This window comes from Mya arenaria, chromosome 8 (assembly GCF_026914265.1).
Source record: "Mya arenaria isolate MELC-2E11 chromosome 8, ASM2691426v1".
NCBI lineage: Eukaryota > Metazoa > Mollusca > Bivalvia > Myida > Myidae > Mya > Mya arenaria.
Window position 1 is genome coordinate 51,802,633 of NC_069129.1, and position 21,513 is coordinate 51,824,145.

General features: G+C 34.7%; 1 protein-coding gene across 3 annotated transcripts in view; it reads left to right on the plus strand.

Annotated features, from left to right (window-relative positions):
- Nucleotides 1-21,513, plus strand: part of LOC128244938 (piezo-type mechanosensitive ion channel component 1-like) — a 99,215-nt gene that overhangs the window by 70,455 nt on the left and 7,247 nt on the right. For all 3 annotated transcript variants that reach the window (XM_052963095.1, XM_052963096.1, XM_052963097.1), the window contains 24 exons: nt 420-519; nt 1,441-1,594; nt 2,861-3,021; nt 4,003-4,145; nt 4,461-4,641; nt 5,858-6,021; nt 6,661-6,695; nt 7,642-7,725; nt 8,094-8,201; nt 8,522-8,678; nt 10,035-10,211; nt 10,578-10,649; nt 11,094-11,260; nt 11,655-11,808; nt 12,386-12,430; nt 13,012-13,178; nt 13,529-13,687; nt 13,941-14,088; nt 14,605-14,790; nt 16,797-16,889; nt 17,496-17,668; nt 18,440-18,553; nt 19,084-19,163; nt 21,158-21,329. In XM_052963095.1, coding sequence (XP_052819055.1) covers nt 420-519; nt 1,441-1,594; nt 2,861-3,021; nt 4,003-4,145; nt 4,461-4,641; nt 5,858-6,021; nt 6,661-6,695; nt 7,642-7,725; nt 8,094-8,201; nt 8,522-8,678; nt 10,035-10,211; nt 10,578-10,649; nt 11,094-11,260; nt 11,655-11,808; nt 12,386-12,430; nt 13,012-13,178; nt 13,529-13,687; nt 13,941-14,088; nt 14,605-14,790; nt 16,797-16,889; nt 17,496-17,668; nt 18,440-18,553; nt 19,084-19,163; nt 21,158-21,329 — 3,194 coding nt within the window. The remainder of the gene's footprint in view (nt 1-419; nt 520-1,440; nt 1,595-2,860; nt 3,022-4,002; nt 4,146-4,460; nt 4,642-5,857; nt 6,022-6,660; nt 6,696-7,641; nt 7,726-8,093; nt 8,202-8,521; nt 8,679-10,034; nt 10,212-10,577; nt 10,650-11,093; nt 11,261-11,654; nt 11,809-12,385; nt 12,431-13,011; nt 13,179-13,528; nt 13,688-13,940; nt 14,089-14,604; nt 14,791-16,796; nt 16,890-17,495; nt 17,669-18,439; nt 18,554-19,083; nt 19,164-21,157; nt 21,330-21,513) is intronic.

Here is a 21,513-nt window from a genome sequence, read left to right on the forward strand (position 1 = left end):
TGGTAACTTCGTCTTAGATATAAAGAAAATACAAAACATGAACAGTTTCCTTTTTCATTTTTAATATACTTGAAAACTATACTATTTGAATCTTTGTAGAAACTAATACAATTTCATTCAGGCAATGTGAAATAAGAAAAAGATTGCTTACTTAATATTCTGTAAACCTCTAAGGACTACCATAATTTTAAGCTCAAATTAAAGCAACCTTTTATACAGTCTGAGGAGAAATGATGATTTAGCCCTCAATAAATACACGACATAGTAATTCATCTTTGGCTTTGGTACAGAATAAACTTCCAAACAGCTGGTGTACTGTGAAAATTATATCAACTTTTCCAGAGTAGTATCTATTTAAGGGTATTTTTTATTGAAGAATTTGGTGCTTGACATCTCCATAATTTTCCTTTGTCTTTTAGCTGCCAGGGTGTGTGTACATCAAGATAATAGAGGACAAGGCATGCTGGCTGGTACAACTACTTGGCCTCACTTGCCTACGACCAGGCTACAAAGTACCTTGTAAGTCATGTCACTTGATGCTTTTTAAATTATTGTGCAACTGAAAGATGTATTAAAGAGGCCACACTTAAGCGTCTGCTAAGCAATCAAGAAAAAAATCAAATTTGATGCTGTCTGTGTAAGCAGACAAACAGAGATCTTTTTGTCAGCAACGTTTTGTAAAGATGCTCACTTTCTTGTCAAATTTCCACTTTCCATTAATTTCTCCAATCTTAACCAAACTTGGATGCAATGTTTATTGACATAATATCTTGGCTTATGATAAAAAATATGCTCTCAGGAGATATGGCCCTTGAAGACCATTAATAATCATTGTTTAGTGTTCAGGCTCATGCCTCAACCAATGGGATCACTGGCAGGATTGTCAGTTACTAATTTAGAAAGCCTCTGAAGGAAGCAATTGCAAAATTTTCTTTAAGTCATTAGTTAGTTTTATTAACCCTTAGGCTGCTGATGGCGATTTTAAAGGCTTTGCAAACAGCTTGGAACCAGACAAGACACCGAGTAACTCGGTGCCTGGTCAGGTTCCAAGCTGTTTGCCACTCAGTCAATATATCCCCAAAGTTTTAAGTAAAATGAAAGAAATTTAGAATAAACCAGACGACATTTTTGAGCAGACGACAATTTACCCAGCATGCAAAGGGTTAAGTGACTTATTTAGGAGCTTGTGCATAGGCTCTCAGTACAATAGAGGCATTTTGCACTGAACACTAAGAAAGTTAGAATTTATTTTTGGTCTTCTAAGCAATTTATTGTTTGGAAGACCAAAAATAAACATAAAATATTACTTATCCCTAAAATTAACAACATTCAACTTGAGCTGAGATTGCGAAAATGTTCTATCTGCCTATCGTTTTTTGTCACTTAAAATGTTTGTTCTTTCGGCCCATAAACTTATCATTTGAAAATGTATCCTTTCAGTTGTGGCTAGCTGTACTGTGGCAGAGGACAACACCGGCTTATCTTGGGATGTTGTATGTTTCACCTTCCTGCTGCTTCAGAAGAGAATCTACACCAGCCACTACTTCAGACATGTTGTCGCTGACTTTGAGGCACAGAACAGGCTCGCTTCCAGGTATGCAAAGCATTGTTATACACCACTATTATGCATTGCCTTTAGAAACTAGGGGTGATAGTGGCCGTGTGGTTAAGGTATTTCTGCCTCTTACCTAATGGGGTTGCGGGTTTGAGCCTCCTTATGGTAACTTTCTCATGGCTTTTCTTAATGGACAACAGTTTTTTGTTTCTATCCAGTAAACAAGCTCAAGAGTGATTATATATCTTAAAGTTAAGGCTCAAAGAAATTGGTATACATCAAACCATTAGAAATTAATTGGAATCAAGGTGCTCTTTAATGTCGATTGCTATCAGCTTATGTTTATGTAAATAGTATTCATACCATGTGCGCTTGTCTGATTTTTATACCAAAAGAAGTCAAAGTATTGTTATAACTGCTATGTCATACAAAAACTTTGACCATGGCCATAACCCTAAATTGTCAAAAGGTTTTAGCATGAAACTTGGTATGGATGTTCACTTTGACATTTATCACATGGCTGGTTCACTTATGACCCTTGATCAACTGACAACTTTAGAAAAGCTTTGACATCCACATCCATCCAAGTCAAAAGGTTATGCCACTTAGTTACTTCCCCTTCTAACGTCAAATCCTGGATCCTGGATTGGGCTTGTGATCTTATTGTTCTAATTGAATAACCTTGGTCAAATCTTGAGCTGCTGGTGATGAAGTTGCAGCTCAAAGTTAGTATGAAATAGTTATGCACCCTCTACTGGAGTTATTCAAAGTGTAAAAAACTAGTGCGAAGCTAGAGTTACGTATAATTGCAATTACCAGGGTTGAGTGACTGTTCTAAACCATATTGACAAGTCTATTGTACATTAAGTAGCATGCATATTGTGAAAAATTGTTGAAATTATTCTCTATGACTACTTTCGGTCGGGATGTCATACTTAGTAGAGCAGCCACCACACTGCGATCTATTGAGACTAAGCCTCTTGACTAGGAGATATTGTAGGTAAAACTACTTGGACCCTACTTGTCACAGTTCTGATATGATAATTACTACATAAATAAAAACATAGATTTTTTTTCCAAAATGGTACATATACAAATAAACTCTTTCTCTCATAATGTTTTGTTTTTAAAATTTCTTAATTTGTGACTGTATTCAATATCACTCTCACCTCATCCTTAAATGCACCTCAGTGATTCCATTCAGTCTATTTGCTAGTTATTTTTACAGTCCAATTAAAACACTTAGATTCTAATCTTAAATTTAAGTTGGTTATTGAATATGACTAAATATTTAATGATATCCAGGGGCTGTCAGCTGATCAACCGTATCCTGATGCGACAGGTGGCCAAACAGATGGAAGAAGAGCGCCTGATACTCAGCAAAATCAAGCTCAAGATGCAGTCACTCAAGAAGAAACAGGCCAGTCTTAAGAAGAGCTTTGTGGAACCCGACGAACATTTTCAAGGTAAGTTGGGCATTTGTTCTGCAAGTCTTTCATTGGTCCTTTGCAAGTGTGAAAATTCATTCTAGGTTTGGGAAACTTTTATGAACCCAAAGGAAAGCATATAATCGAAACACTGTCCATTTGTTAACATTGTATCTCAGCTACCCGTTCATTCTGATTTTGATCAATCTTTGCAGATTCGTAGAGCAGCATGGGGATTTGTGTATATAGCATTCATGCACTCTACCAGCTAATGTCAGATTCATGTTAAGAAGTCAAAATAGCTTGATCAATAGGAACTTAATTGGAATCATTTGTGTCTGTACCTTTGTCACTTTCAAGTTTCGAGTTTATTTAAATCATTTGAAATGGCTGTCACTCTGACATGGCTAATTTGGGAGAATTTGTTACATTCCTGTGACAGCAATCTGGTCAGGAGACTACTTAAATATACATCCTCCTATATTCCCTTGACAGCTATCAAGTCAGGAGACTACTTAAACAGGACCTAATTTTATATATCCTCCTATATTCTCTTGACAGCTATCCAGTCAGGAGACCACTAAAGGACCTAATTTTGTATTATATTCTATTTTCTCTTGGCAGCTATTCAGTCAGGAGACTACTAAAACAGGACCTAATTTTATATATCCTCCTATATTTCTTTAACACCTATCCAGTCAGGAGACTACTTAAACAGGACCTAATTTTATATATCCTTCTTTATTCTCTTGACAGCTATCCAGTCAGGAGACTACTAAAACAGGACCTAATTTTATATATCCTCCTATATTTCTTTGACAACTATCCAGTCAGGAGACTACTAAAACAGGACCTAATTTTATATATCCTCCTATATTTCTTTGACAGCTATCCAGTCAGGAGACTACTAAAACAGGACCTAATTTTATATATCCTCCTAAATTTCTTTGACAGCTGTCCAGTCAGGAGACTACTAAAACAGGACCTAATTTTATATATCCTCCTAAATTTCTTTGACAGCTATCCGGTCAGGAGACTACTACCTGTTTGAGGATTCAGAGGAGGAGGAGGAGGAGCCTGAAGATGAAGTGACCACCATTACATATGGCCAAGGTAGAAGTGAGGATGAAGATGAAGAAGCAGGTGGACCCTCTCCCCTACAGGTATGTGATTTCACTGTGAACAGGAGATTACATGTATGTTATCTTGTGAAGAATAAGAAAATCTTGGTAATGATAATGTTCAGAAAGAAAAGGATGATGAAGATTGCTGAAGGATGTTAATGTAAATGAAGGTGTAGGTGAAAAGATAAGGGTGCTTTCAATTATGAGGTATTTGTAGAATATAATGGCAAAGATAAAAGAGGAGATGGAAATATTGTAGAGAAAGAAGAGAGAAAGAAAAAAACAACAGACAAAGACAATTGTTTATTAGTATTATAATGATGAGAAAGTTTCAATCTACCATCTCTATTTCAGTTGATCACAACAGCTGTGACATCAGGCACAGATGAAGCAGTAAAGAAGGCAGAGGAAGAGGGAGGTGGGAGTAAACCCTCCAGTCCCAGGCCTGGTGCAAAGAATCAAGGATTAGATGAACCGGGAACCAGTCGACAGAAAGTGGGTAGGGAAGCAGTGGAGGAGGAGGAGGAAGAGAAGGGTGAGCTGTTGTCTAGGATGATAATTATCTTATTGAGTAGGTGTCTGACTCTCACCTTTGTGAGCACCACTGGCGCCGTGGTCTCCTTGCTTTAAAAAAACACCACTTCTTAGATTATTTTCATCAACAATCTTCATAGCATTTTTGTACCTATCGTAGTACTACTTATAGCATCTAACAGTGTAGTACTACTTATAACATCTAACTGTGTAGTAATACTTATAACATTTAACAGTGCAGAAATGCTTATAACATCTAACAGTGTAGTACTACTTATAGCATCTAACAGTGCAGTACTACTTATAGCATCTATCAGTGTAGTACTACTTATAACATCTAACTGTGTAGTAATACTTATAACATTTAACAGTGCAGAAATGCTTTAATATAACATCTAACAGTGCAGTACTACTTATATTATCTAACAGTGCAGTACTACTTATAACATTTAACAGTGCAGAAATGCTTATAACATCTAACAGTGCAGAAATGCTTATAACATCTAACAGTGCAGAAATGCTTATAACATCTAACAGTGCAGAAATGCTTATAACATCTAACAGTGCAGTACTACTTATATCATCTAACAGTGCAGTACTACTTATAACATTTAACAGTGCAGAAATGCTTATAACATTTAACAATGCAGTACTACTTATATCATCTAACAGTGCAGTACTACTTATAACATTTAACAGTGCAGAAATGCTTATAACATCTAACAATGCAGTACTACTTATAACATTTAACAGTGCAGAAATGCTTATAACATCTAACTGTGTAGTAATACTTATAACATTTAACAGTGCAGAAATGCTTATAAAATCTAACAGTGCAGAAATGCTTATAACATCTAACAGTGTAGTACTACTTATAACATTTAACAGTGCAGAAATGCTTATAACATCTAACAGTGTAGTACTACTTATAACATTTAACAGTGCAGAAATGCTTATAACATCTAGCAGTGTAGTACTACTTATAACATTTAACAGTACAGAAATGCATATACAATACTACTTATAGCATCATTCCTTGGCACAGAATATTTCTAGATTCCTGATGTCTTGATATGGTTTTCTTTCCAAACTTTAAATTGATTTATTTTAGCTACAGTTGTCTTCTAACAGTAAATATTATACTTAAACCTGACACACACAAAATAAGCTGAACTGTTATTGAATCATAAAGAAAATAATTGGTATGAAAATTGCAGGTGGCGTCCTTGCAAAACTCAAGACCATCTGCAGTTTCATTCTGGCGTTCCTGGTAAGCTGTGCCAACTGGCTAACAGGTCTGTTCAACCGAATCTCCCGAAACTACCGCCTTGTTGCTGACAAGATGAAGGATGACCATATTGCTGTCAAGAGACAAATACAGGTACATTTATTGAAGAGGATTTGTTTTAGCTCATCTTCTTTTTTAATAAAAAGGCCTAGGTTTTATAGAAGCCTCGTGTTGTTGTCAGAGGCAGTGTTTTGTAGAAACCTTTACTATTGCCATAACATCTATTGCCATAACTTTATCCATATAGAAAAAATTACTATGTTCAAGGAAACTTAGAACACTTGTTGCCAGACACAATAATTATGCACATGTATATCAAGGCTCATAACTCTGACTCAAATAACTGTTGAGTTATGCCCCTTGTTTAACTTAAAAAAGCAAATAAAAATAGCATTGGGATTTGATTGGCAGGGCTCTTCTTTATAAATTAAATGATAAATAATTAAATGATTTCTTTCAAGACATTTTTTATTCTAATGAATAAATATTATTAAAAACAATGAATAAAATGAGTCAAAAAATTGAAGGCATTTATTGGACACCAAATTGTCATTAATGTACTGGTATGTTTTCTATCTTAATAAATTCTTAGAAACACAGTGTTCTACATAGAGCATTAAACATATGTTAAATGAACACAGATAAACCAATATTTCATAATTACTTTTGACACAATCTACATCTGATAATATTCATCAAGTTTATCAAAAAAAAAGAACATTTTATTTTCAGTCTGAGGTTGGCCATGTGGAGATGAAGGAGACTGAGTATGGCTTATTTTTTGCTTTCAATAAAATGTTGCAATGATTGTAAAATAAATATGATTATACATTTAACCCAGTTAAAAATCTACTAAATGAAAAGAATTGCATAATTTCTTTTCACTGATCAACGGTTGTAACTATTGAGTTTTGAAGCCTAAAACATAAAGGAAAACTTACTCATTCTATGTAGTAATTAATATACTTACTTACATTGTACTCGAGTGATCTCAAGAACATTCATGAAGGTCATTCTTATTTATATCTAATCTCCTACAGTGTGATCTCCCTTGATTAAAAATGAAAATTTCATATAAGGAAGTTAAAATATGGTTTCAAGATTTTGAAAGCAGTCTTGTTATTTTACTCATTGTCACTTGATAAGCATGATGGCAGTCATTACTGTACCAGTGTGTGTATACCACATGATAAATTACGTCATATATGCTACGTCCGAAGGCCACATTTTGCTCAAAATGAAGACTTAAATCACAGATAACTTTTCTTTTACTACACCATTTTAAATGTAACAAATGGCAGTCTATGCCGCTTGAAGAGCCCCACCTTTGTTTTATTACCGGAGTTAAATAAGATGATTAGTTTCATCAAACACTTCGACAAACCTGTTTCCAAAACGATGTTTTGACAGTGCTCTGTCAAACTGCCGTATTGTGAAATGGTTTGTCCAAGTGTTTTAAGTAACTAAACTCTCAATCAAACTCTGGTAAAAGACCGAAGTTGGGTTATGTAAGCGCTGTAGACTACGCTTTGTTTTATTTAAAGAAGTGAGGAAATTGGAAAGTTATCTTTGTTTAAAGTCTTCATTCGAAGTAAAATGTTGTCTTCTGACATAGCATGTATCACGTGGTATACACACTGTGTGCATCAAAGGGAAGTAACTGCTACCTGGGGATTATTGTGTACCATGCACTAAATCCAATTCATATTTCAGACCCCGGAGTGATGGAGAAGATTTGATGGAGGTGTCAGTACAGCCTGTTACCACGGACGTTGCACCACTGAAGAGCGAAATCAGGTAATAATACCGAATTAATGTGCTGTGTATAGACACTAGGATAGATAAGACACAGGCAATGAAATGTCAAAATCAGTAGCCATGATGTTTGTTTAGACTTCTGATTTATTTATTTTTTGTGAAAATGGCAATTGGTTTTTATAAAACCATGCGATATTAAATTTTTAAAACTCTCTCCCTAATGGTGTTTTGTAAATGATAACGTTTTTAAAATGATACAAATTGGAAAAGTAACAGCTTTATATTGTAGGCAAATGTTCTATTTTCTAGATGTTGTTTCAAAAAATGAAATAAGATACTTCAGCCTGTTAAACTTTTGAGCAATTTGGGCCAGCCAATTATTCAGTTGTGGTATACATGTATTGCAGCCTGGCGGACATTGACCTTGACCGGTTTGACGAGAAGCAGGAAGAGGAGCGACACAAGTCCTGTGTCTACAGGCTCCTGGTGGCCACTTACTTTGCACTAGTGGCAAGGTTAGAGTTTTCGATTAAAAAAAAAGAAAATGGATTAGCAAATTTCCTGAATATGAGCACATGGTTAAGGTTATGTAATTATCCTACTGCAGTTTTGTGTCTATGAATTATGTCTCGACTGTTATAGTAATTATGATGCAGAGAAATTGTATCGGCTTTAATAAGTTGAATGTTTGGTTGATTTCTCATAGGTATCAAACATAAAATAGTCTAATTTGATCTTCATATAATAACCTTCATCATACATGTAAGGAACTGTCTTGAGGCCCTTAGAATACAGTGCAGGATTCAATGATAACATGTTACAACACTTTTTCCAGGACAGAGATTATGTGCTACTTTCTGATGATCCTTAACCATATCCTGTCCGCAAGCCTCCTGTCCCTGCCCCTCCCTATGTTTGCCTTCCTCTGGGGCATGTTGTCAGTCCCGAGGCCAACAAAGACATTCTGGATCACCGTCATTACATACACTGAGGTATGCTTGAATTAAGTTCCCAATCTTTCCATATAATAATATGCTAGGATAGAAAATACACTAGGATAGATATAATGCTAGGATAGATAATACACTGGGATAGGTAATACACTGGGATAGGTAATACACTAGGATATATAATATTCTTGGACAGATAATACACTAGGATAGATAATATACTGGGATAGATAATATACTGGGATGCATAATATATATAATACACTGGGATATATAATACCGGTACACTGGGAAAGAAAATAGACTGGGATAGATAATACACTGGGATAGATAATACATTGTAATACATAATACTCTGGGATACATAATACTGGTTAACTTGGACAGATAATACACTGGAATAGATACTATACTGGGTTAGATAATACACTGGGATACACAATACACTGAGACAGACAATACACTGGGATACATAATACACCGGGACAGACAATACACTAGGATACACAATTCACTGGGACAGACAATACACTGGAATACATAATACACTTGGATACATAATATACTGGGATACATAATACACTGGGACAGATAATACACTGAGACAGATAAAACAATGGGATACATAATACACTGGGATACATAATATACTGGGATACACAATACACTGGGATAGATAATATACTTGGATAGATAGTTCACTGGGATAGATAAAACACTGGCATTCATAATACACTGCTCTACATAATACATCTGGGATAGTTAATACACTGAGATAGATAATATATTGGGATAAATAATACACTGGGATACTTATTACACTGGAATAGATAATACACTGGGATAGATAATGGATAGATAATATACTGGGAAAGATAATACACTGGGTTAGATAAAACACTGGGATAGATAATTATAATACACTGGGATAGATAGTATACTGGGATTGATAATATACTAGGAAAGATAATATACTGGGATAGATAATATTCTGTGATAGAAAATATGGTAAGATAGATAATACACTAGATAGATAATACATTGGAGGAAAATTATTAAAAAAATTAGCTAAATCAGATTTCACTTTCAAAATATAAATTTTACGACCTTTATAAAGTCATGAGAGGTTGTGATCCTGTTCAACCAGTTGAATGTTTATTGGCCTCCTGTAATGGACATGAGTACCCTCCTGTAATGGATATGAGTGCTGGTTTCTACCCCCCGTAAAAAAGGTAGTGACTTTCTGCTCCACCAGCAATAGTTTTATTGATCTTTTTAAATGGACACCTATTCTTGTTTCCTTTTGCCACACTAGCGTGACTCTTTTCAGCTATAAGCTGTCTTGGAAGTCTAGCTGAAATAATGTGCTTGAACTAATCATATCTATTCCATTTGCAGGCCGTTGTAGTGGTGAAGTACCTGTTCCAGTTTGGGTTTTTTACATGGAACGACAAAGTTCCAGGTTCAGATCCCTTCTGGCCCCCTAAGATCCTTGGCATTGAGCAGAAGGATAACTTCTGGGTTATGGACCTTATACTGCTTCTTGTCCTCTTCCTGCATAGGACCATACTCAAGGTGGGTGGATCTTGGGCTTATGCACTGTTTTATGATCAGGCCTTGATCATATTAGCTCACATTTGAAGCCTTTAGCCAAAGGAAAAAATAATTTGGATTTTTATAGATATTTAAAAAAAAAGCTATATTTGGTAAAAAAAAGCTATATTTGGTAATTTCCATTATTTTGACCAATTTTGTTGATGTTGAACTTAGTTAATTGAAATAATTGGGAAAGGGGTTTCGGAAAGAGATGCTGCAGCAAAGACGATTATTTAAAACAATTTGACTTTTATACCAGTACATGATATTTTTTGAAGAGGAGAGGTTCTTTTCTCATATTGAGTACTCTGTCATGAATGCTAATTAACTGCTCATATATTTCAGCGTTATGGACTGTGGAAAGATGAGGAGGAGCCAACCATTGAGAGCAAGTCATCTTCAACCTCGTCCATTGAGGTATATCCTTCTTATTTAGGATCAGCAACCAATTGTATAAAACTTGATAAAGTAGTCCACAGGTTGTGATTTTGTTAGTTTGCACAGTGAAATGATTTCATTGGTAAATAGTCATTGTTGGATTAATTTTGACCAATCAATAAACCCTTCTCAAAAAAGTGTTAATATTTAATCTGCATTAAATGCAGTGGTATTGGTACCCTATTTAAAGCATATTTTTTTTACCGAATGAATTAAAAACTAGAAAAAAAATCACTTTAATTTTGTGACTGAAGCGTATTTATTCTGAACTGAAAGCGTTGCATTAATGCACTTAAGCATTTTTTCTGCATTTTAAGCACAGTTCTTCTGTATTTTTGAGTGCATTTTGGTAAGCTTTGGATGCTTACCTTTATCTATATTAACAACGAACCTAATGTTTTCTTTATTACCATCAACTTCCAGGCTACCAAAGAAGAAATAGCCAAGATGGAGGCTATCCGTGATGAAGAGCGTCATGATAGTCGTACCTCCAGCCTTCAGGTGCAACCATCAATTCTTCGCGCCCCATCAAGCTCTTCTAGCATTGAAGAGGGAGTTGATGAGCCGAAAGCTGAGGAAAAAGATTCTGCGTAAGTCGTGAGCTACAGTTGAAATACTGAACATTCAGTTTAAGGTGTTTCAGATATTGCTTTGTTTTGTATACCAAAAATAAAATATTTTCTGCCCAAGTCATGGGAAGGAAGAACCACGATACATAAATATGCATGGTTTTGTATTGTAGTTTTGTCTCAGAACGAGGTTTACAAAAAGTATAGAGAGCAGTGTATCAAAAATCAGTCTAGATTTTCTGATAATACTATCCTAGAATTTGGTAGATAAACCACTATTATCATTAATTTACATATCTTGCACAGCCATGAACTTCAACATTACAATACTGTTTACAAGGGGTTAAGCTTAATTTGTAGGTACATTTCAGGGGGATTCGTTGATCTCATTTACAACAACACATCTTCCTTGCAGGTTTAAGGCAGTATTCCGGCCGTTCATCAACTTCTACAAGCAGCTTACATGTCCAGACTACAATGCCACCACAGACGTGTACGCCTCCATGTTTGCCTGTGACTTCATCAACTTTCTCATTGTTGTATTCGGTTACCAGGCTTTTGGACCATCTGTAAGTTTTGACTAATCATGTCCATCATTATGGGTTTTTTGGAACACTTTTTGGATGTAACATTAAAAAAATAAATTATCATTGACTTTATGTATTAGATTATACATTTATTATGAGCTCTCTGTGTTACATTAAAGATGGGTGTGCGTTATTATTGTCAAAGATGAAAATAGGATGGATAAAAAGGTTTTATTCATTGTATTTTTGATATGTCATTTACAAGAACGGTAATATAATTAGGATTTCTGTTTAAAATTTTGTTATTGTTTTTTTAAAGAAAAACAGTTGAGGTTTATTTACCATATATACTTTGTGATGTTGTCAGCAAGGTAGGAAAACAATGAATCTAGGTACACATGATGCCAGATACAAAATGTTCATGTGTAGAGTATGGCAAAATATAATGGCTGAAAAAAATGTTATATCCTTTGCTTGGCTGAAAAAGACAACACCCAGATTTGGTGTTCACTCTGTGGCGTTTTTGGTTGATTTGCATGTTTAACATGGTTCCTTTCTTATTTACGAGGACAAATGCATAAAAGTATAGAAATAAATTAATTATTTTGCCATTTTGCAGCAATCAGCTGGTGGAGATGTCACTTCCTATATATCTGAGGACAGGGTAAGGATATACAGTCATATACATTTGAAATATGCTTGTGGTACACAATTAAAATCATGGTTGAACATTGTACTAAATGTAGCCTCCTAGCCTCCCCTTACCCAAGTTAGGTTGTGGGTTTGATCCTTCTCAGGAAACATTCTCAAATTAAGCCCATATGATGGAGACCTGTACTGGAGGGGGGGGGGGGGGTAGTTGGTTACATATAATTAATTATCATAATTTACTCACATTAAAAAGGAAGGAAATGGTGAACTATTGTGTTGTTCAAAAGGATTGTATTGATTTAAAAAAAAAATATGACTTTCAGTATCATTCAGCTTATCATGATGACTATGTACACTCCTGGCAAAATAGATGTGATTTTACCCTATCAGTCATCGAGAGGGGGTGTTTCACTTTGATCAATGTATAAAAATCCATTTGAAAAGTCATTCTAAAGAGTTTGGTAAAATTTGAGATATTCAAAAATCTTTTTTGTTTATCGAAGATTTTAGAGGCAAACAATAAAATTTCAACCATACTCATTTATCGTAAGTAAACACTGATATGCCTACAGTTTATTCAATGAAATATTTCAGGTCCCAGTTCCATTCCTGATTATGTTGCTAGCCCAGTTCGTCCTGATCATTATTGACCGGGCCCTTTACCTGCGGAAGAATGTGCTTGGCAAATTCATCTTCCAGATTTTGCTGGTCGTTCTTCTCCACATCTGGATGTTCTTTATTATTCCTTACTGGACTGGCAAGTAAGTTCAACGACGACTTTATCTTCTTTCATTTGTATATTTTCCATTTACAAGCAGTTCAATTTGATTGTTGTGCAAAGTTTTGGTAAAAATTAACAATACGAAATAGACAATTGTGCTCCACTTTTTTATTATCCAGATCTGAGTGAAGTTTTGAAAATATAGTATATTTTTCATAGAGATAGGAATCACACACTAGGCATACATAACATGCTTCACAGCTTTCATTTATATCCAACTCTGAGTGAAAATATTGTATAATATTATATTACTTACGGTACATGGTAATCATTAACTGGGCATTCTTTACTAGCAGGCTTACAATGTACATCGTAATGACTGTATTTCAGGCCATTCACAAGTAACAAGCCCGCGGCCCTGTGGTACTTCATCAAATGTGTGTACTTCTACCTGTCTGCCTACCAGATCAAGTCTGCCTACCCCACTCGAATCCTTGGCAACTTCCTCACCAAGAAGTACAACTATGTCAATCTCTTTTTGTTCAAAGGGTAAGTTACTTTCATGTTATTAAATCTTTGTGCGGCATGTACATATTCTGAACAGCCGTCATTTATAACCATTGGGTAAGAAGCGTAACTCCAATCGAAAATAATAATAAAATTTATAAAAAATGATGTCATTATACACCATGCTCTCTATATAAATTGAACATTAAATTTTCTAGAAAATTCTAGATGAATGTAAATACATGCATAAAAATTTGGCAGTTTTAATACCCTACATGTATGTTGTCCTGTAAAGGTTTCTGGCAATTCCATTCCTGCTGGAGTTACGTACCCTGATGGACTGGATCTGGACAAACACGACAATGGCGATCGGCAGCTGGCTTCAGATGGAGGACATCTACGCAAACATCTATGTACTCAAGTGTCAGAGGGTCATTGAAAAGGTATACTTTTGTGGAATTTGATATGGGAGAATGTTGAAAACACACAAAAGCAATTAACAATGATTAACACTAATGGTGTTTTTTACATTCTTCAAAAACAATGAAAGTGCTAAATCATAATATTCTTGAGGGTATGATTTTATGTACAAATCCAGATCCTAATATTTAACCAATACTGTCCTCTGATTATTTTTGAAAATAAAGGTGGCTACAAATATGTAGGGTCTTACATGTTATGCCATTTAATACAACAGTTTCTGAAACATGTTGCGGAACGGAAATAGATATGAGCCTTTCACATGCTTCATAACTTTTCCTTAACAATTTTGATAGAGAAAAATGTATAAAATGGCAATTCGTAATAATGATGTAATATTCATTTTGTCACATGACACATTCTTTGCAGAAAATGCAAATTTTATTCAACTATTCTAGTGTAATATATAACAAAATGCCTTATGATACTGTACCTTATTATAATATTGCATTCTTATGCTCATGTATTTTACTTTCCAGAACCACCCTACCCCCCGTGCCCAGCCCAAGGCAGCAGTTATCAAGTATGGGGTGGGAGGTCTACTCCTCTTCGTGGTCATTTTTATCATCTGGTTCCCTCTGGTCATTTTCTCGTTTGCCAACACAGTGTACATTGCCAATCCACCAAAGGAGTGTACAGTATCTGTCTCCATTGCCGGATATCAGGTAACTGATTGCCTAAATATACTGATGACTGTCGCTGGTAATAAAATGTTTTTTATGAAATGTTCGTTTCATTGATGCTTGGTATTCCATTCATAAAATATGTTCCTATGGTTAGTCAGAGCCGCTAATGAATATAAGGCTTCACTTACTTTCTTATGATATTTTTATTATTACTACAGTCTTTTGTACATAGCAGAGTTGTGATTATCATAAGATTTATATCGTAATTAAAGAGTAAACATTTAACTGTGTTTATATACACTGACCACCAAGTTATAACACTCCCTTGCACATTTCAGACTCATACCTAAATTTTGCTCCATATTGGATCAAATCCTTTAATGATCCCTGATTCACCTTGTATTTCAATAAATCAGCTCCTGTTTGAGATTATGGGGGATGGCTTGCACATCTCAGACCCATCCCTTAGTTATGTTTCATATTGAATCAAATCCTTCAATCATCCCTGATCCACCTTATGTTTCAATATTTCAGCTTCTGATTGAGATTATGGGGGATGGCATATCTATCTCAGACCCAACTCTGAATTTTGCCTGATATTAGATCAAATCTTTCTCTTGTCCCTGATCCACCTTGTGTTCAATTCAAATTCAATATTTCAGCTCCTGATTAAAGCGACAGTCCGCAAATCGGGCAAATTAGCCATGAAAAAAAAAAAAAAATTCATCTATGTGTTGATAAGCATTCCTGACTGACGAATCCAAAATTTTTTTGGTTCAAATCGACCTAGAAATGAGTTTTTCGTGTCATTTTCAATGTCTCTTCTTAACTATCGGCCCCCGAGAGTTAACGGTTATATAAATAGAAAAAAACAGTGGGATTCCAAAGTTCTTGCGCATGCGCAGGGCGATACTATTTCCCGGTCTCTCCTCGTAAAATCCGGTCTCATCCGGTCTCATAATTCCCGGTTCATAACTTTTGGCCCCAGGCAACGGATTGTGTTGCTGATGTTTATAACACGATTTTGACAATCTTATTTGTTTTTATATGTAACAAAATGGTATCAAATATATAAACATTATGTCTTAATTTATGCAATTTGTTATAGGTATACACTATTTATGCAATTCGTGTTAAAGGTGTAGAGAAAGATGCGATGCAGTACAAATGCTCATGTTTTTTGCATAAAAGATTGAGGACGGCTAGAGTATGAAGTAACTTAGAATTGCACCTTTTAAATTATGTTATGTTATGTTATTGTTCTTCCTTTTATGTTTACACCCCCCCCCCCCCGACATAAATTTTTTTAAGCATAAATGATTACAATTGAAAAATTCCATGTTTGCATATCCGACTCATATCTGATTTACATGTAGTCAAGCATTGTTATTTTTTGTATTACTATTATCAATAGTATACTTATAACTGAATTTAATATGAAAAAAACACACACTCAATGTGTTTGTTATTCATGACATTAATTTCAGTACATGTGCATATTTCATGTTTTTATCTTTGCCTAAATGTATTTTATGTTTTATTGATATAAAATTTGAAATAAATAGTGACATAATTATCATCAAATATCTAATGTTTTAATCAACTGTAATCTTTTGTAATCCTATTACCCCCCGCGGTCATTAACACCTTTTTGATCACGCCCGATAGCTACTATAAAACAGAGACCGGAGGAGACCGGGACCGGAGGAGACCGGGACCGGGAAATAGTATCGCCCCCAAGAGTAGTCGGAAAAACCGTAGACCTACTTTCTCTTTTGCCGTCTAAAAATAGCAACTTTCGGCAATTTTCAATTTGTTAAATCTAAGTTATTAAAGCGATTTTTTAAAAAATAATTGCGGTTCAGTCGGTCTGAAACAATGTGGAACTTATTAAAAACTTTTGAAATACGGTTACTTTTGCGGACTGTCGCTTTAAGATCATGGGGGATGGTATATACATCACAGATCTAACCCTGGAGGATTTTGCCTTATATTAGATCAAATCCTTCAATCATCCCTGTTCACCTTGTATTTCAATATTTCAGCCCCTGTTTGAGATTATGGGACAGCAACAAAATATTCAACAGTACAATGAGGGCCAGTATCTGAGCCTGAAGAATGACTACGACAAGGATGTGGTAAGTACAATCAGGGTTGCACTAGCTAAGGTTACAAGGTTTTCATCAGTGAAATAAAAAAGATATTTCTAACAGTGAAAATATTAATTTGATATTCTTTTGCAAGCAAAGGGCTAGCTAACAATTTCAAGATGTAATTTCCAAAATGATGAAACATTGGCATAAAAATAAATCTGTATTTTTGTATCCCTTTAAAGCATATTATAAAATGAAAAATCATTGTTACAAGTCATGAACACCAAAAGAAAATATTCAACTAGAAGTAGCCATCTTTTGGTGCTCACCGAGTGAAATCTAATGATATCTATAATAAACTAAAACAAACAATTCGTCACCTTAGTGCAATAACTCAATAACTGCATATAGACATAGAAGCAGATATTGCGTTCTTGCACTTAGGTGACGAATTATCCGCTTTTAACTTAGATGTAAACAATAAGTATACAATGATGCTTGAATCAAAGTATTATGATACCCTTATTCAATTTGATGTAAAGCAGCAGTACATATTTTGGGCTCAAATAGGAATATGCTAAAATATTCTAAAATTACTGTAAATACTTGCAAATTAGTATAATGGCATTGTAATTTGCATTTTCCCTGCAGTCAGCAACCATGTTCCTTAACAACTACAAGCCGGAGGACATTTCCTTGATTCAACTGGATGGTAAATCCACGTCAGTGTGGACCATTAGCCCGCCAAGTTTTTCGCGCCTTATTAAAGACTTACAGAACGACTCTACACCCATAACTATGGATTTTATTGTCTCATTTACAAGGTAGGATTGTGGGAGCTTATTTTAAATTTCATAAAAGGGCGAGAGTGGTCAAGTGGTAAAATGACCAGCTCTTTGCCCTAAGATGTTATGAGTTCACTCACCAGGTCTCAATATAAGGAAAATACTGAAGTCAAATCTCAGTCTCAACTCATAAAACCGCATAGCATCAATATTATGTTTTATGTTTTGACACTTTTAAAAGTGCATTCTATCATAGAAAGTGTTAATTTCAGTCAATTTTAATTGTCAGAAGCATACATTTCAGACTTAAAATGTAAATGATTAGACCCTGGATATTGAATAAAAAACTGTTTTTGAGATATCATTTCACTCTGTGGCCTAGTGGTTTGAGGTTTTAGGTTTGATTCCCAGCGGGGTCTCACTCACAGTGCTTGGAAAAGTGGTTAACACAGTACTGGTTTAACCCAGGAAAGATGTTTCCTGTATATCAGTGCTTTACACCTATCATATAATAGAACCAAGGGTTCTCTTGGAAAAGAGCGAGGGTATCACACATGTGGACTTTCTGGCATCCCACCTATGTCTCTTCCATGTGCTGTCTCTTCAGCCAAAACAAAGGACCCATTTGGAAATTAATGCTTGCCCTTTCACAAGTTATACCTTTGCCTGCAAGGTCTAAACAATACATACATTCATACATTGCCTGTCCCCTCTGTCTCCCAGGGTAGAAAGTAGGGGGTCAGTTTGGTTAAAGACATGGTGAAAGACACTAGTAAGTAGATATTGCAATTCTTTTTTTGTTATCCCCAGGGCACCCCATGACCAGGCTGGGGAGACACTAAACCAGCAGTATCGGAAGTCTCTAAGCAAGACAGAGAAGCTGAATACAGCCGCAATGCTGGTCGGAAATACGTCAGCCCCTGTGTAGGTTTTATAAAGAGGCTCTGTGAATATAGATTGATGCAAAAGAAATATTTGTTTATGCATTATTGTTTTTAACTTATTTGACTTCAATGATAAAGAAAACAAAAAAGTATATTATTTGTTTAAAAACAACAACGTGATATTTGGACGCTTTTTAACTTTGGAATTCTTGGCCATGTATGCTTTTTTGTCTTGATCATTAAAATCACTTGTCTTCTGAGTGAAACATAATAATGCATAAATATTATTTCATTGCATTCCATTTTTGTGCCTCTTAAGACATACATGTATGATATCTGATAACAGTGAAATGGATCTAACATTAAAATTTAAAAATGAAAGTCTTCTATAAGAAACTATCACAAATTGTAATTATAAGTAGTTACTATATGTAATTATAAGAATTTATATAGCAACTGTGTTCTCATCACATTTTTGTCATACATTTGCAAAATAATTCTGTAACTTGAAATGAGCATTAAAGATTTTGTAATGTAACTTGTTTGACATGTCTTACATTGAATTTCTAGGGAGATAGCGAACGTTTATCCTGAGGATATAAGACTGGGGTCCAAGCAAGCAATGGCTGCAACAGCCATACTTGGACCGTGTAAGTTATACAGTCATGTGGATGTTGGGCAGCATATGATATAGAACAGAACAGAGCAGAATAGTATTTCATACTAGTTAACTATACAATTTCTTGTGATTAATAAATACATACAAAGCCTTTTACACTACATCACCTTTAAGGTTATAAAACAAAGTAGGATGGATCTTGGGTACTCTTCAGATTTCGGAGATAAATGTATAGATACTATTAAAGCTGCACTCTCACAGATTGAACGTTTTGACAATATTTTTATTTTGTGTCTTGGAACGAACCATTTTTTGCGAAAATCCATGGAAACCAGTTATACAAGACTGCTGACAAAACCTTAGATCGCAGGTTTTTATATTTAAGTTCAAAAATGGATGTTTTATGCAGTTTTCTTAAACCGTTAGTAACGGTTTAAGCCATAAAACATTAATTTTCTAACAGAAATATGAAAATCTACTATCTGATCTTTTGTCAGCAATCTTATATCATTGATTTACCCAAAAAAATTGCCCTTTCCAAGACAAACAAAAAAAAAAGTTGTAAAAATGGTAAATTTGTGAGAGTGCAGTTTAAGTCATTCCTTCATTTATTGACCATCGTACAATTAGGGTATTTGCTACTTCGTTTTGATACTGGAGCGTATATTTGGCTTCTGTGGATTTTTGCAAATATTATTTCATGAAGTCCTGCAGCTAGTTATAAATATGAAATCATAATTGGCAAATTCCTCGGTGGAAATTGAATACCTCTTGTTGCTGTATTTTATTGTGATTGCTTTTCATCTTTTGTTTTAAATTGTATAGTAAGAAAAGGTTAACCTTCCATAAATCCCTATGGTGTGTATATCGAATATACATGAGAATAGACATTACAAGCTACATATTCTAAACTTTTGAAGTTCTCCTTCTTAAAAGTAAAAAGCTAAACAGTGGGCAATTTCATCTAATCCTAGAAAAAAATTGTACCTTAGGGAGAACTTCTGTTGAAAACCTCTCCTAATAGATAAAAAATTGCCCCTAGGTTTCTTGGTGAAGTGGTGAAGGTGAAAAGGTTCTAAATAAATTTAGATAAAGAAGCGGATAAAACCTTATTACTTAACACCAGTATATGGGCTTTTCTGTATTAGGATTGTTTTGCCATTAAATTGTATGATCATATTATCATTGCGCATGCTTAGGACTCCGACTGTCAACATTTGTTTGAATTAGGAAGGAAATATCACCAGACAAATAGCAGATGGCCTCTGCTCTAGATTTTTTCTGACAGTTTATTTGCTTTCTCATGTGTGGTGTCCGTATCAATTTGTTATTTCCTTTCCTGTTTCTTTATACGACCAAAAAAATGTAGCTATGGATTGTTTTTGTTTGATTGGTAGTGTTTTACTCCTGACCAGTTCATTTTTGGAAGGGCAGTACTGGTTTTAAGACAGCGATTATTTTTTGTGAAATTCATCCAGATTACTTTTTCAAACAAAACCTTACTTAGTTACTTTAATGTTGTTCTTCAAAAAACATTTTGCTGTCCTAGTAAGATAACTTTTTGACCACAAAGGGTATACTTCATAAATTTCTTTCTCTTTCACTCTTCCACATGTCGTAGAGCATCTGCTGCTGAAATTGACATTATGCATCAACATTTCATAAAGCGGGACCTCTTTCATTTTATTTTTAAATTTAACATACTCTGAATAATATGTCATTTTATCATTATAAGGCCTAAAAAATACTTCTGGGTCGAGTTACCGGACACTTAACCTACAAAATGGTGCAGACCCTACTATTTTTAATAGTGTGTGCATGTGTTTAAATATATAGTTTAAAAATCTTTATTACTAATGATAACTTACAAAAAAGCCTTAGTATTAAAAAACAACAAATAAAAACAAAACTCCTGCCTACCCTACCAGTTTTTGGACAAGATGTCAACCTAACCACACAATTGTTTTTATGATCTAAGAATATTTTATTAACTTATGTCGGAGTATCAATTTTGTAATATTTCAGCGACAACATCGTACACAAATATAAGGATTCTGCTGAACAGTACAAATGGGACGGAGTCTAACGCCTCCTGGTGGGAGATCACTGTGGATAAGAATACTAATAACTACATTAATTTCCTAACATTCAACGATAGAGTTGCCCCAGCCGGATTCTCCCTAATCACAGGATATGGGTGAGTTAGGTGTTATACTTTATATTTTATTTTTTAATGTGTAAATTTTGTGGCTGTTAAATTTTATTTCATTTGCATTCAATGAAATTTGTCAAGAACATACATAGGTCACACTATGAACTACATTGTATTAAATCAACCATACCTGGCTCCGTAAGTATCTTAATGAATCGACTTAATACAA